Genomic DNA, 16,831 nt, shown 5'->3' on the forward strand with positions numbered 1-16,831 from the left:
TTCCTGCAATGTGTATGATACAAAGTGTGCTTATATATATATATATATATATATATATATATATATATATATATATATATATATATATATATATATATATATATATATATTATCCTTTGTAAAAAATTAAAAATGCCAAATGAAATCAAGCCAAGAGCTTCATTAGGTATGACAAAAAGAAAAGGGAAAAGAATGATCCCCATCGTTCAGTACTTAATTGTAGTAGTATCAAAAGCTACATTATTGAAGAAATTGCATGGAATGAGCTGAACTAATCTTGAAATATTAGCTAATCGCCCAGAAGATGATACCCCAAATTAAACAGAAGACATCCATTTCCAATCTTAAGCAAAGAACCTTGATTTCCACACAGTCAATTGCATCCATAAGCAGTACTGGAAGTCTGGAACTCATTCTCTCAAGTCTGAAAACCTGCATATCAACATCTATTGAGTGTGTCCAGCGCCAAGACTAGCAAACGCCAAGCTTGGGGCATCCCTCAGCAAGGGGCAAGTCCAAGTTTTCTACAGTTCTGAATGTTTTGGGAAGCATCTTATCAACATAAAGAGTTCCATCCAAATGATTACACTCATGCTGTAAAATTCGGGCCTGCCACCCTGAAGCATCTACCTTAATAGGTTGGCCATAACGATCCAAACCTGTGACCTCAACATCGAGGTACCGCTCCACCACTGCTCTGAATCCATCAACACTGCAAAACGTCACAATACAAGAAGATTACCAATCATAGGAGCTGAAATCTCATCAATATCATGGTTGAGGTATAAATGGAAGTTCCAACAGTATCAGACATACATTTTAAATGTGTAGCATTTCTTGTAATTCGTCAATACGAAATGTCAGATTACAACACAATAGAATTACAATGTTGTAACAAAAATTTGAGTTTCATCCCAAAAAAAAAAAATTCTTCAGTATGAAGAACTCATTAATTTCATGTTGGCTCCTATCATGTTAGAAACTAATTGACACTAAGACGATAATTCTCATATTAAGGACTACCACAATTTTTTTTTTTTGATAAATAATAGAACTTCCTTAAAACGCAAAAGGGTGCACCCAAGTACGCAAGAAATATTAAAGAGAAACACCTAATCATAAAAGGAAAAAAGTAAAAAAAATCTATAAAAACTACAAATATGATAGGCAACCATCCATTGGTATAGGGTATTGAAGAAGAATGCCTTAAATTTTACCACCGTCTTTTCACTGTCTTCAAAGCTTTCATAATTTCTCTCTCCCAATACACACATCAAGTAGGAAGGACTACCACATTAAGTACACCTTTCATTACTAAATTTTGACATAGCCTTAAAAAGAAGTACCATAACCAAGGGGCATTGGACTTGGCAAGGAAATGAATTCAGAGCACGTAGAAAGCAACCAATGGGGACAAAAGCTCATATCAAGATAGATGCAGGAAAACAGTCTTACTATAGAAATTATAGAAAATAATATATACCCATTCAGCAGAGGGAGTAGTAGTACAGGAAGGACCAACATCATTTCTTTGTAATATCTGACTACCCCGTAAGTAACTTCCATCAGAGAAGAGTTTAAATAGTCATTTTCAGCAAACGGAGCAATGAGGAGAATTATGTTCTCTGTTTTGTGGGCATGATTCATTCATTTAACAACACTCACTATTTTTGCTCAAACGCAAGCATATTAAGCTCAGTAATAGAAGAAACATTTAGCTTGTTTTACATGAAAGGTGTTGTCTTGCCCCTGAGCTTCTCTTCAATCTTATAAATGTGATGCAGATTTCTTTCATACAAATTTTCGGTGGGTAAGCTTGACTCAAGCATGAGACATTAAGGTTGAGTTAAATCTGATAATGACTTCATCTACCTACTTAAACCCAAATTTTGAAATTTCTCTTGGTTTACCAATCAAATATAGTCATACAAATAAAGGAACAAGAAATGAAAAAGAAGCTTCAAAAGCATCAAGTAACCGTTCGAGGGATAAGGCCTCCCATTAATATTAGCGCAAACAACTGCTTGAAAACTATATATTACATATCATCCAAGAGAAATCAGAGCTCAATATTCCTCAATTTTGCAAACCATCCTACAGAGCCAACTAAGAATGCGCGTAACTCAGAGCCCATCCATTCAATTTCCCAAATCACGTGGAAGGTAAATTAGTCTTTAGAAAATTGAACCTTTGAGAAAACAGAGTCATAGCTAGGGCTGTCAATTTTTGACATGACCCGCGAACCCGACACGAAGTTAAAGGGTTAGGGTTAAGCTTAAAAGGGTTTGGGTCATAAAAGGGTTAACCCGTTAGACCCGTTTAATAAAAGGGTCGTTATAGGGTCAACCTGCTTGACTCGTGGGTCGACCCGTATACTTAAAACATTTTTTTTTTCCAACATTAAAAATTAAATATAAACAATCATGTTACCTCTCTCTTTCTCTCATTGTCTAAAGAGTAAAAACTAAACTAAAAAAAAATATCATAAAAAACAAAACTAGTCTTTTTCTTTTATTGAGTTAGAACTTGAACAAAAAAGGCAAAGACTAAACAAAATTAGCGGAGTTTTTTTTTCTTTCAAGTTTTCGAACTTAGAAGTTGAATCAAAACAAGTAAAACAACTCAATATTTTATATTTCAACTGTGAAATAATATGATTATTCAAATAATATGATTTTCTTTTTAGTTTAAATTTGTGTTTTTATTTTTATTTTTATAGACTTTATTAATAAACGGGTCGGGTCGTGTTAACCCATTATTTAGCAGGGTTGTGTTAGGGTTTAAGAATTTGACCCTTTTATCTAAACAGATCGTGTCAGGGTTGACCCTTAACGTGTTGGCAAGTCAAACGGGTCGGGTCAACCCGTTTTGACAGCCTTAGTCATAGCTGCAGATGATGAAACAAGATTGGTCATAGGATCTCATGAAATGATGCTGCCATCACCTGTGTTGAGGACTATATTTTTTTTATTTTCTTTAGCTTAGAAAAAAAAAACCTAACTAATTTTCTGGATAGTTACATGTTTGTTTTTTTTTGGATATGTTCTGATTTGGATCCTTCTAAGAGGCCCTGTTGGACAAGTTAAAAAATTAGACTACAACATGTACAAATGTCAACTATTCAATTCATCACGATGTTACAGGAAAAGGCAATCAGTGTACTGAAGCTTGTAATTTAGTCTCATCTCACACATCACACAATGAGTACAACAAAGGGTCACAGGAAAAACAGAGAACTACGCTGTGGACTTGAAAAAACAAAAACACCATACAAATTACTCCTAACTTCTGTATTTTACCTCAGGCACCCTTCAAAAAATACTGCAGTCCGGTTGCTCTTCTTCTTAAGCTTTGGGTTTAAAATGACCTGCCTCGAAAGAACTAATAAATTGTAATTGTCAAGTGAAAGTTCTTGGATGCTACAAATATCAGTATCATTTGAATTTTAACCTTGCCGGTAGAATTTGACATACCAGAAGATCAAAAGGTCGTCTATCTTGTGCTTTAGTCTCTTCCTTGGATGCATAACTAATATATTCTTTTGTATCTTCTAAAACTATTATCTGCAGAAATAAAATGACAAGGTAGTGAAATGACCAGGTCCTTCCATAGAATATGAAAATCAAGTATTCGAAAAGAAGAAGTCTAATCTTATCCACCATTGTGACTTGAAGTTAGCAATTACCAATACATAGACTCTCTCATTACTCAAAGCAATATGCTCAATATTTAGCTTCAACTTCAGCCAAAGACACAGCACGGATCACCATACTCCCATATAGTTACTGGTAGTATAATTGGCAATTTAAAACGACGACTGAGAAAACCAAAATGTCCACCCAACTGAACCCGAATCCAAAACAAACACAACAATTATGAAATCCATATTTTCCCACACTTCACGTTTTTTTTTTTTTTTTTTTCACTCACTTCCTCAGTAACCAAGAAAAAAATAAGAAATTTACTAGGGGAAAAAAAAGATTTGAAACTGCCCATAAAAGAAAATCAAAAATAAAATTCAAAACTGACCCTTAGAGGGATTCCAATCTGAGGAGCAGCGAGGCCAACCCCAGGAGCCTTCCTCATAACCTTAACCATGTCATCAATTATGTTCTGGATCCGGTCCGACCCAATTTCTCCAACTTCAACTTCGCGGGCCGGTTCGTGAAGAACCGGGTCACCGGCCTTCACGATATCGGGCAAGCTCACCTTCTTCTTTTCTCCGAGACCCAGAAGCCACCCTGCTCTGGCAACGGAAGTCGACTCCGAACTGTACGGTTTCCAGGCGGTGAAAGTGCGATTAAAGGGCGGTTTCGGGTTGGGAAATCCAGGTACCGCATCGTGTATTCGGGTTTTCCGAAATATAGGGGTGGTCGTGGCGGGTTTAAGGCATTTATCTGCGAGGGATATCGGGCGGAGACGGAGTGAGTATCGGTGGAGGGTCTCCATAGCCGTTTCCTTATTTTGATTTCTTTCTGAGATAAAGCTGGGATCATCAGGTGCGAAAAGGCCCAAAGGCAGCAAAGTTACGATTCTGCCACTGGATGAGTGCGTACGTACTGCGAGTGTCTGTGTGTGGGTTGGGCTTGGGCTTGGGCTTGGGCTTGAGTTTTGTTCTGGCCAAGTAAAGGGCCTCTAGATGGACTGAAGTTTTTGCAGCAGAAGTCACGCAAACGGGGTCTTGGAGGAGCTCTTTGCAGCGAATAAGGGGGGCTTAAGTAGCTCAGTATAGAGGATAACACCGGCTGGGGCGGGGGCGGGACTGGGAGAAGAGGGCCAAGGGCAGAAGGCGGTGGTAAAGGACGGAGGGTGGCGGTATAAATGGTGCATGATATCGCTATTTTTCATTATTTTCCCTTGAAACTATATATTTCGCATACTTCCATTGGAATAAGGACAAATTTCGTACACAAAATGATCATTCCTTTAGGAATAGAAATGGGTATTACCGGAAATAAAAGAGGTTGTAATATAATGACTATTCATATTCTATTGTTTGATGACAACATATATGCTCTAAATGGAATTGAACAAAATTCTTAAAATACCAAAGATTTGTTTTCAAATGATTTTGAAAATTCTATCGGTGGCGGGACACCACAACAAAACATTGGTGGTGGTCCCATCACCCCTGGAGCCCATGGTTGTGGATCCCTGAGGAACTTCGAGGGTGCATGGTGGGAACACCGCCGGTGCTAATGAGCACCATGTGGTGCTACCATATCTAGGGGTGTCCGAATACTTGTTTGAGCAGATGGGCTTCACAAGAGTCCTTCCACAATTGCTTATCTAAATTATAAACAATATGAGCAGACAATTACACTGAATGTCAATTCCAACTCCAAAGGCCTTCTATTATCACACACTCTTTTCTATATAGAATCGTGCTCGAGCTCATGTATGATTTTACGCCGAAACATTTTCCAACATAAAACATTTTATGCCGAAACAAAATAGGCCTAGGGCCCTAGTTAATATATGTTTGAACTTAAGAATAAACCTTACATTACTATCAAATTCTGTGTAGTGCTCATGTCTGATTCCGAGTAATGAATGATCTTGAACAAGTGTCTTTTAGAATCAAGCTTGAATAATTTTATTTTCAAATATAAACATGGAGCTAAATTAAGGCTCAATTTATTTCGACATAAAAGTGTTTTTCGTTGAAAAATGTTTTCAACAAAATCATTTTTAGGAAAATGAGTTCAGCTGAAAACAATTTTTTGCATTTGACTCATATGGAAAATAGTGACGGCGGACAACGGTCGGTGACTGCAAAAAGCAATCCACTACAAAAGAAAATAGCATTTATGGATGGTTTTTTTCTAGATGGTTTTTAAAACTGTCTAGAAAACAAAATTTGCAAACGGTTTTTTCTGAAACTGTCTGTAAAAAATTTATTATGGACAGTTTGATTAAACCGTCCATAAAATTCCAGACGGTTTTTACTAAACTGTTTGGAAATTTTCATTTCTAGACGGTTTTATAAAAACCGACTATAAATTTATAGACAGTTTTTTCCAAAACCGTCCGTAAATGTTATTCCTAGAGAATTTTTTGGACGGTTTTTACCAAACCGTCCATAAAATTTAAGTTCCAGACTGTGTCTTTTGAAACCGTTTGAAAATATTTTTTCCCATGCAATGTCATCAATCCATGTGATGCCTCTAAATTTCACCACATCCATCTGATTTTTTTCCCAGCCAAAATCACAACCATCTGTTTCTTTTGACAGCCAAAAACTTTCCCAGCCAAACCAAAATAAATAGAAAGGAATATGGCCTGGCTGGAGGTAGCTAGATTGAAGACGACAAGTAATTTCACTCACCCATCAATGCCGTCACTGACAACGACGTCTCTGAGCTCTTCGAGGTCTATAGCTTGAGCGAGAGCGTGTCCACTACAACCACCGGCCAAGAGAGACGAAGATGAGGAGGTCTGATCCGCCAAGAGAGATGAAGATGAGCATGTCCACTACCACCACCGCTTCCACACCTCCAATCCGAGACTGCGCACTGCTGGACAGACATCTCCGACGATGACTCCCCGTCGTCCCCCTCCGCCGAGCTTGAAATTGAACTGAGCCGCGAAGCCTTCGGATCTCGTTGCCATTGAAATCGAACGAAGCCTCCGGAACTGAGCCGCGAAGCCTCAACACCGTCCTCTCCATCGTCGACTCGGCCAAACCCGATCTGTTGCAACTACGGCGGCATGGGGCATTTGCTCAGGCCTCAGAAAGAGAAAAACATAATTATCTTAACATTTCTGGAAAAGAAATAAATAATTTTTTTTTTTAAAAAAACAAAATTTAATTAATGATATTAATATATATTAAAAAAAGAGAGAAATACATCGAAAAAAAAAATAATAATATGGGCAAACCGTCTGGAATTAAACCGTTTAGAAATCCATTTCGCGACTTTTTATTCCGGACGGTTTTAAACCGTCTATAATAAACCGTCAAGAATATACGGTTTGTTTGTTTGTTTGTTTGTTTGTTTTTTTTTTTTTTTTTTTTTTTTTTTTTTTTTTTGTAGTGATCGACAAATTCTGAAAAAGTTTGATGGTGGCCGGCGAACTCTGGAGACCTCCCATCGGAGTGTGCCAGATTCTAGTGACCTTTGGGGGCGATGGAGAATAAATTATGAGAGAAAATGCGTACGAGAAGAAGAAGCTCAAACTTGAAAAGAGATTTATGATATTAAAATACGGAAACCATTTTTTGAATTAAGAAGTTTTTTATGTGGTCAAATCCTTTTTTTTTTTTTTTTAACTATCATTTTCGGTCGCACCAAACATCAAAAAAATACAAAAAAGATTTTACACCGAAACAAACGAAACCTAATTAAGCACTAATAGTCATAGAATGATTTATTTATTTATTTATTTATTTATTGGAGGTCTCTTTCTTTCTTCCCTTTAAGTGATCATGCAATGGAATTAGAATCATTAGATCCTTCCCGTGTTCAGACAACTATAAGATCGATGGTATGCTAAACACAAGCAAAATCACATGAGCTGTTTTCTTTTACACGTATTGTAAGAAGATTTAATAAGATAAGAGGGAGATGTCGTGGAAGTCAAATTGAAAAAGGAAGTCTCAACCTACGTTCCATTGCAATCTCTAGACAAGCCAAAATAAATAAATGCCGTTGTATATTTCTTTAGCTTGACCCATATGCGATCCTTTAATTCTGATGGATCACATTTATGATTTAGCTAGCGTGACCCACTTGCCATACTCATCAAAATATGCCATACATGCATGTGTAATAAATCATTTTGTATTCCGTCTCTTGAAGAGAACATGTTCATACAATGCACCTATACGCAAAATTACAAGGTAGGTATTCCTGCCGCCATACTATTCTTTAATTCATTATTCATCTCCCACGAACCTTCGTCTTTCTAATAATTCAAGCTATCCATTTACACGTGTGCATGCATGTGGAATATATATATATATTTTGGGTTGAGTTGACACGCTTGATTTATTATTAGTATTTTTTTTTTTAAAATTTTTTAATTAATAGTGAATAAAATATGTTAATTAAATGTCCCTACATGTATGATTGGTTACCTAAAACACAAAAATATTTTATGAACCTAACGTTGCATTAATTATTCCTTGACACCGCACAAATGGCCCTTCGATTGGCAGATTTTGGTGCTAATTAACCGACGTTGGGCCATGCCTTAAGGCGTACGTACGATTGATTTGGAAGGTCCACAATCACATGCGTGAGAGTTTATTACTAGTCACTTTATTTTCAAAGTCAGCAAAGATGTTCACTTTTTGGATAAGGATTATTTCTTTTTTTTAAAAAGAAAGTTAATATTGACATTATTTATATCATTAAATGTATAAATTTTAAATTCTGACCATAACATAGATAATATCTATTTCATTTAAAATGGAGACAATCCTATCTATTTCGTTCACTTCGGCGTGCACCGGTATTTAATATGGTCCTCTTCTCTAATATTATTCTCCTATCTAGTTGGTTTTTTTTTTGTAAAAAAAATCAGCCATTAATCAAATTAGTATTTGTGAAAAAAAAATGTTACATTAACGGTTCCATTATTATTGTGTTTTGACCAAAATAATGATAATAATATATTTTACTTGTATAAATATTATATAGAAGCAAAGGATCTGAGGAAGCATTGCTGAGTACGTTTGTTGGTTGAGAGGAGTTAGAGGAGAGGAGAGAAGACGACAGAATGATCAAGAACAGGTCCGTTCCAACTGTTGAACATGGAAGAGAGGGAGATGCCAAGTGTGATACTGAGGAGAGATCAAAAGAGGCAGTAGTACTGCCAAAGAAGGCAGAGAGCAAGGCATCCGGCCAAGACATCAACGAAAGTGCCGAGGCATTCATCAAGAAGTTCCGGCAACAGCTTTTGATCCAAAGGCTCGAATCCATTGAGAATTACGAGCAAATGCTTGCAAGGGGGCTCTAACGCGCGCGCTAACCTACTCTTTCTTCATCTTCATGTACGTGATTGTACGTGCGTAGTATTATTAATAAAGTTGTTTCGTTAATTTGTTGTCACTTCGTTCCAATCTTTAATGGACATGCATGTTATAGATGGATGTGGATCGATATGAAAAATAAATAAATTTTTTGGCCATTCAAAGATGAAATTTATGGGTTTTTTTCCCACGTACTCTCTTTTAACTGTCATCAGATAACGAATCCATATTTTGATGAGAAATGATCCCTACACTCATTTCTCACAACAGCCCCACAACAAGCTGATGTGGCTGGAAGTATTTTATTATTTTTTTACAAAAACAAAACAAAATAAAACAAAAAAAGTAATAAAATATTACCAGCCACATCAGCTTGTTGTGGGGCTGTTGTAAGAAATAAGTGTAGGGATCATTTCTCTATTTTGATAGGCCGGGTTCCACGTATACTAAGATGAGCCACAAGTAGAGAAGGCCTCCTTGCCAACGCGAAGAACCTGAAGGATAAGTGAGAAGGTAGCTAGGAGAATAATAAGGCATTGAGGCTCACGTGAAATTAATTAATCCCCTTCTATCGATAGTTTGTCTCTTTGTTATTTAATTAATGTATTTGTTATCTTATCATTATCTTATTGTTGTTAGTTTGTTTGAGTATTAGTATAAGATGATGCATCGAGTAGTCACTACAAAAAACTTGAATTTTATCCACATGGCTACAGTATTCAGTACTGTAGCTACTTGGTGATTTCGCTGCGTGGTAGCTTACCCACGTTGCAATTTTGCCACATGGGTAATCCACCACGTAGCGAAATGCTTTGCGTAGGTAATTAGCTACATGGATTTTTACCAAGTTACCAATTAGCCACGTGGGCCTAGGGATGTAAATAAACTAGTCCGTTCGACAACTCGCTAGATATCAGCTCGGTTTAGCTCGATCCGAACTCGAGCTCGATACTGTAGAAACTCGATCGTTACTATAGAAACCTGCTCGATTAGTAAGTGATACATACCCGACTCGCTCGACAAAACTCGATAGGGGCTCACGAGCTCAGCTCATTTAAAGCTCGACCGGATCGCTTGCCCGGCTCGTTAGTCTGACTCGTTAGCTCGTTCATATCTTACATATATATTAGTAAATAGTAAATATAGTATAACACATATAGTATTACATATTAATTATAATACTTTGATAACAATATTTAGTATGTTAAATTAACATATTAAGTTATTAATAGTTAGAATATAACAATATAACAATATTAAATAGTTAGCATATATATATATATATATATATAGGGAAAAATATATATTAGCCTCCCAAACTACCACCCATTCTCCGGATGGACCCCCAAACTACCAATGCTTAGATTCTGGCCCCCCAAACTACCACTTTCTGATTTTTTGGCCCCATCCGTCTATTTATGCCGTTAATTTTAACAAAACTTGGCAAAAAACCCGAAAATACCCCTCCCTTAACCGTGAGAATTTCAAAGTGTAGGAGGGGTATTTTCGGAATTCTGTTTAGAATTAACGGCATAAATGGACGGATGGGGCCAAAAAATCAGAAGGTGGTAGTTTGGGGGCCAGAATCTAAGCATTGGTAGTTTGGGGGGCCATCCGGATAAATGGTGGTAGTTTGGGGGGCTAAAATATATTTTTCTCATATATATATAAACACATGTATCACATCACACATGATTAACAATAGTTATATATTATACTTATATTATAGTTACTTAGTTATATAGAATATATTATACTTAATATTTGTTCACATTATACATATACCATAGTTTATACTCTCTAGTTATATACAATAACATATTGTTTATTTATTACTTATAAACTATAGTCATGTACAATATTTTATAATATGCCTTATATAATTACATATTATATATTTATGTTATTAATAAATGCATAGAGGTTGTTCATAAACTTGAGCTTGAATTCTGCTTTGATCACTCATTGAAAAATTTAATAGTCTACCTTGAGCTTTAGTTGAGCCGAGCTTGTCGAGTAACCCGGCTCAGCTCGAATGTCATTTTCAACGAATTCGAGTTTGAGCTCGAACTCGCCCGAGTTTTAAACGAGCCGAACTTGAACATACAATTTATAGCTCGGCTTGAATTCGAGCTCGACTATTTATGCTTGATTCATAAACGAGCCAGTCTTGAAATCTTCAAATTCGACTCGGCTCGGCTCGATTACATCCCTGTGAGGTGGCTAAAATTTTCATTTTTTTTTTTTTCCAATTTTCAGAAATTGAATTTTTTTTTTTCAATTTTTTTTTTTGAGGTTTGAAATTCTAGCCACGTGGTGTATTGACCACGTGGCACATAAACCACATGGCTAATTTATTAAAATTATTTTAATTTATTTTAAGATTTAAAATTTTAGTCACGTGATTTATTGGCTACGTCACCAATTGGCCACGTGGCACATCAATCACGTGGCTAATTATCATTAATTGCTGAAACTTCTCTCCAACCCATTTCTAATTTCCCTTCTCTTTAATTATCTCTCTTTCTTACTTTTTCTAATTTCCCCCATTTTTATTTCGTTTCCCCCGCCCCCTTTTTTAACTTTTCTTTTCATTTTCACTTGGATTTTTTCTTCCTTCTTTCCTTTTTTCCCAAGCAGCCTTTCCTTCTTCTCCTTTTTTTTTTTTTTTTTTTCTTCACAAAGAGAGAGAGATGGAAGAGGGAGACCGAGAGAGCTAGAGAGAGAACTTGAGCGATTATGAGATAGAGCTGTGGTCGACGACGTCGCTGGAGTTCGGAGGGTCACGGCCCGACGCCAGTGAAGCCAAGGGGGTGTTTTCCAGCGTTTTTTGGGTATTTTTTTTTTTTCCTACTGTTTCTTTGAGTTATCTGATCTGAAAGTTAGGTTTTTTTTTTTGGTTTCATTTCGCTCTGTCTCGGGTAAACATGCATATCCACCGGTAAAACAGGAACGACAACGTGGTAATTTTTGGTTTTTGTTGGTGATTTTTGGTGATTGTTGGTGATTTTTTGGTGTTTTGTTGGTGATGCGGTCGACGGAGGATTTTTGAGGGATTTTTTGGATTGGATTTCATGGAGGAAGGAAGGGGAAGATTTCGCCAGCCTTGAAGATGTTTCCGGCGAGGGAAAAAAAAAAAACATATATGATTTTAGTGATGTGGTTAGTTTCAAGTGGCTAAAAGTACTTAATTTTATTTTATTTTTTTTAAAAAAATATAATAAAATGCATTTAGCCATGTGCCATTAGCAACGTGGCTTTTTGGCACATGGCTAAAAGCGATGTTGCTAAGTTATCACATGTATAAAAATTCATGTTGCTAAGTGACATTTAGCAACAACCGGATTAACCACGTGGGACCCACATGGCTAACTGCACGTGGCTAGCAGTTAGCGACGTGGATGACCCTCATCCACGTGGCTAACTCCATGTGGCTAAAATCCAAATTTTTTGTAGTGAGTAATTAATGAGGGATATTGAGAATTGATATAGACTTTTCAACCTTAATTGAATTCACTTGTGGTTTATCTCTAACCCTTATTGGATCGAGTTCATTATCAATATGATTTCCCTTCCATTTTCATTTATCTAGCTATTTCCATTTGATCAGTTGAAAGTACCTGCTTCGTGATTCATTTACAGCTACGTGTAGTCATTATTAGGTAATGGGTCTGTTAGGAAGTATTATCTGTTAGGTTATTCGGTTCATTAGTGTTTTTTTGTTTTATTAGTTTTATTATTTTATTATTGTTGTGTGGGATGATTCTTAGTGTCAACATGAGTATTAGTAGGAATTGATTTAATTATGTTAGTAGTTGAGTAATCGTCCACGTTCAAGACTGTTTGCAACAAAAAATATCAACTGAAGTTTCACAACCAAAAATTCACCCGCGCCGTTCAATCCACCAACAGCTACCATCTCGCAGCATCACACCCGTCTCTTTAGGGACAACCCCAATCGGGTCTAAGGCATTAAAACCATATATGAATAACATGACATGAAATAACCTTAGAAGTTAGAAGAAGCATGTAATCTACTTACCTCCTGTCTTCAACTAGAAGTAGCTCTTCCACAACTAACTAATTACCTCTGTGCAAAGGTCTAAACATTAATACTCCTATGCCAGCCTAGCTAGGATAGGACAATCGATTCTTTATGGACTAACCCCATAGGGATACAAACCAGAATGGTTTCTCATTGGTCTATCCAAATACATTGGCCTTATTTGGCAAACAACACAAAAATTTCTCACTTTATTTTTACATTTTCCAATAACAATCAATTAACATCAAAACATTCCAACTTTTTTCACTTTTTAAATCACATCAATAATTTTTTATTACTATTAAAATAAAAAAAAATCCACTACAACACAAATTTTTCACTTTTCAACACAATTTTTTTTTTTTTTTTTTTTTTTTTTTTTTTTTTTTTTTTTTTTTACTTTATATCACATCGATCACTTTTTACTGACTCCAAAATTAACAACCCACTATCTTATTCTGCATAGTACTTTGCCAAACAAGGCCAATTATATATTTCTTAGTCTAAACCTAAATATAAAAGGGCTTTGATGACTAATTTGCCCCAAACGACACAACCCGATACTACCACTTTAATTGGGTTAGGCTTGCTAGTCTTTGTGTCTTTGAGAATGAATGTCTTATTGTTGGTTAGAAATCTTGAAAATTTCATACCAATAATTGATTTGGGATTAATGTAGAAAACATCTATTATTATTTTTAACGGGTTTGGCTATGATTTATAGGTGGAAAATAGCCTTTAAAGTTTCTGTCTTATCTGAGATTTATGGCTTACCATGCGGTTTCTAAAAATTCTTTCATGAAAAATATAGATCCTATATCTTGCCAACAAGGATTATGAATTGATTTTTGTAGTTTATATATCTTAATTTTATTATTATAATTAGAGTAAGTGTATTTTGTTCCTTATGACACCTTTGTACCTGGTACTTATATAAAGATATGAATAGATGGTCCAGGTCAATGGTGTGGAGGTTTCTTTAAAAGAATACATATAAGCTAAGAGAGTTTTTGAGAAAAAGAAAACAATACGTGCCCCATCTTTAATATTCAATAAAAGCCATGAGATGCATGTATATTTGTTATGTTTCCAAGACAATTAGTCCGAAAGTTTACAAAATAGAGAGGGATTTCAGAGAATGTGAGAGAAATTGAGAAGAAAGAAAATTGTGTATACCTTGAATATATGAATGCGAAAGAATAAGATATTTCTATGCAGTATACATGTCCTAATATACACAACGTGTGTACATGAATTTACATGGAAATAACAATGTCGGGAAATATTCCTAACAGTTAATAGATGGGCTTTATCCATTAACCATAAGCCCATCTATTAAAGAAAGCGGCCAGCTAGCCACGAGATCCACCGGGTGGAAAAACCCAAATCAATTCGAGAGCAAGGGTGGCAAAGCCCAAGCCCAACCGGAAGCAACTAGCGAGAATCCACAGAGAGATCAAGGTCCCGAGATACTCGGAAGTGTCTCGGGAATGTCAAGACCCACGTACGTTCTAGACACGTGAAGCCTCGCGATCCGAATAATTGAAGACCCACGTTCTGGAAACATGAAGACCACGATTTGGAACGTGAAGACCCACGTTCTAGATACATGGAAACCCACAATCAGACAATCGGTTTCCACCATATCCGGGGAAAGCAGATTCAAGTCCTTATGATAAATATATAAAAACACTCAGGTATTCTCTAGTGGAAATTATTGTTATTAAGGCATTGATACACATTCTCTCAAGGGACTAGCTGACACCCTTAGCAAGTTCATTTATCGATCTTTATTGTTTTACAGGGAGAATGAAAAACTTTCTAGAAGCTTGTGACATCATACCGGAAATTGTTTTAACAGTTTGACGCCGTCTATGGTAACGACAATCATTCATTTCTCATAAATATATCCACAATGCTGCGTACAAGATCCACAGATCCAGGAAGGAACAATCCACCAGCCGAGATGGGGGGGACCATTAAACAATGAACATGTGGCTACCCTAGAATCCCGGATCGCTCAAATGTCTAGGGACATGGAAGCTCGCACCTAGTAAAACCTGTAACTATTGCAGCGGATCCCGGAAGAATTAAATATTCATGAAGGAGAAGAGGAAAACGATGGAGAAAATAATGGCCATCACAGCGAGGATACAAATCTATAAAGTAAAGGAACTCCTCGGGACAACCAGCTTGAGGACAACTCTTAGAATGACGTTGGCGGAAGGAATCCCAGCCAACAGAAGAAGAAAAAATTGAGGGAAGTGGTAGCCTCGCTGGATGAGAAGTACAATCAGTTGCAACATGAAGTACTCCACCAAAAAGAGAAGGGAAAAACTTCTCTGGTAGATAACCTACTGCATGGGACAGCCTCACATTTCACTGATCGAATCTTTGCCATTCTTCTTCCCGAGAAGTTCAAAGTCCTGAGTATCACCACTTTCATTGGGATTAAAGATCCAATCGAGCATCTGGACAATTACCGAGCTCACATGGATCTCCACGGCACCCCTGTAGAGGTAGCTTGTCGAGCCTTCTCTCTCACTCTCTTCGGGAGTGCTCGAGACTGGTTTAGGAAACTTCCCCCAAAGTCCATTGATAGCTTCGACGATTTGGGAAGAAAGTTCCTGGTCCAATTTCTGGTGAGACAAGTGCGAAAGAAGCCTTCGAGTCATTTAATGTTGTTGCACCACCAGGATGATGAGTCCCTAAAAGATTTCATCATAAGGTTCAACCAAGCGAAATTGTCTATGGAAAGCCCGAAAGACAAAATGGTGTAGGCCTCTTTGTACTAGGGCTTACGAACTGATGGGCCTTTGATGGCCGAAATAGCTCGACGCCAACCCGAGACCTTGCTAGAGTTTATGGACAAAGTGGAGGAGTTCATAAAACAAGAAGAAACGCTCTGAGCCAATATTGGCTCCCGACAAACCCAGATCTTAGGGTCCAAGAATCCTGAGGAGAAGAATAAGCAAGACGCCCCAAATAAGGGGAAAGAGAAGATATCTGAGGCTTCAAGGCGCCCTCGGGTTAGGGCACAAGAGGCATTTCCGCTACTTATTAGCAAATTGATGGGTGATGCCATCAAGTCCAGGGGTGATAACTCCATCGGTAGTAGTCAGAGAGTCAAGATTGTGCCTCGTAAGAGGCCTCGTATGCCTGAGAAGGAGGGAGACTATGAGGCCGCAAAATGGCCAAGCATGTTGAGATAAATTAGCATCTAAGGGAAATCCTAGCCGATTCAGATGCCTGCTACGTCCACCTGAGGATCCCTGTCCCGACCCCTCCTGCATTGGTCTATGAAGAGTTATCGGACTGGGAGGAAATTGAACCTGTGGATGCCGTGCACGTCTCAGATGGGTCTGAGTTTGAAGATTCAGATATCGAACCTCTTATCAGGAGGTTGAAGGCGAGTCTTTCTCAGTCTCCCTTGATTGCCTACTTACTTCTTCTTTACTCCTCCGTCATTAGGGGCGGAAGCTTTCTCCGCCCCCTTGACTCCAGGGGCGGTTCTTGTCGAGGCAAGATACGAATAGCCACCTATCAAGAAAAAATCGCCCCAGTACTTTAATAAGAAAGTCAAGCCTAGATCCTTCAACCTAGGCGACTGGGTTCTGAGGAAGGTTACTCTGGCTACCAAAGATCCAACAGAAGGAAAATTAGGTCTAGCATGGGAAGGACCGTACCGAGTAGTCAAGTGCCATCGGAAAGGAGCTTATCACCTCGAATCCACCACTAGAAAGATGCTCCCGAGACCATGGAATGCCGAACATTTGTGAAAGTATTATATGTAATCCGATCATGTAATA

At 37.3% G+C, this 16,831-nt stretch overlaps 2 protein-coding genes across 2 annotated transcripts; one reads left to right on the forward strand and one right to left on the reverse strand.

The window, feature by feature from the left end:
• Positions 1-140: 140 nt before the first annotated feature.
• On the reverse strand, positions 141-4,521 carry LOC133864831 (peptide deformylase 1A, chloroplastic/mitochondrial). The gene is made up of 4 exons (XM_062301259.1): positions 4,030-4,521; positions 3,474-3,563; positions 3,300-3,367; positions 141-712 (listed from the first exon to the last, which is right to left on the reverse strand). The coding sequence occupies exons 1-4, from the start codon at positions 4,447-4,449 to the stop codon at positions 472-474; spliced, it is 819 nt and encodes a 272-aa protein (XP_062157243.1). The 5' UTR covers positions 4,450-4,521; the 3' UTR covers positions 141-471.
• A 4,133-nt stretch (positions 4,522-8,654) lies between these two features.
• Positions 8,655-9,056, forward strand: LOC133864824 (uncharacterized). The gene has a single exon (XM_062301246.1). It carries the CDS (start codon positions 8,725-8,727, stop codon positions 8,962-8,964), a length of 240 nt encoding a protein of 79 aa, XP_062157230.1. The 5' UTR covers positions 8,655-8,724; the 3' UTR covers positions 8,965-9,056.
• The last annotated feature ends 7,775 nt before the right edge of the window (positions 9,057-16,831 follow it).

The sequence above is a fragment of the Alnus glutinosa genome, chromosome 3 (genome assembly GCF_958979055.1).
Source record: "Alnus glutinosa chromosome 3, dhAlnGlut1.1, whole genome shotgun sequence".
NCBI classification, from domain to species: Eukaryota; Viridiplantae; Streptophyta; class Magnoliopsida; order Fagales; family Betulaceae; genus Alnus; species Alnus glutinosa.

Bases quoted from the DNA above. Each gene is read 5' to 3' on its own strand.
- LOC133864831 (XM_062301259.1), bottom strand. From the start codon at position 4,449: ATGGAGACCCTCCACCGATACTCACTCCGTCTCCGCCCGATATCCCTC. The intron at 3,564-4,029 runs GTCAGTTTTGAA...TTATTTCTGCAG, and splicing joins AGATTGGAATCCCTCTAAGG to ATAATAGTTTTAGAAGATAC. The intron at 713-3,299 runs GTAAAATACAGA...GACGTTTTGCAG, and splicing joins TTTTTTGAAGGGTGCCTGAG to TGTTGATGGATTCAGAGCAG.
- LOC133864824 (XM_062301246.1), top strand. From the start codon at position 8,725: ATGATCAAGAACAGGTCCGTTCCAACTGTTGAACATGGAAGAGAGGGA.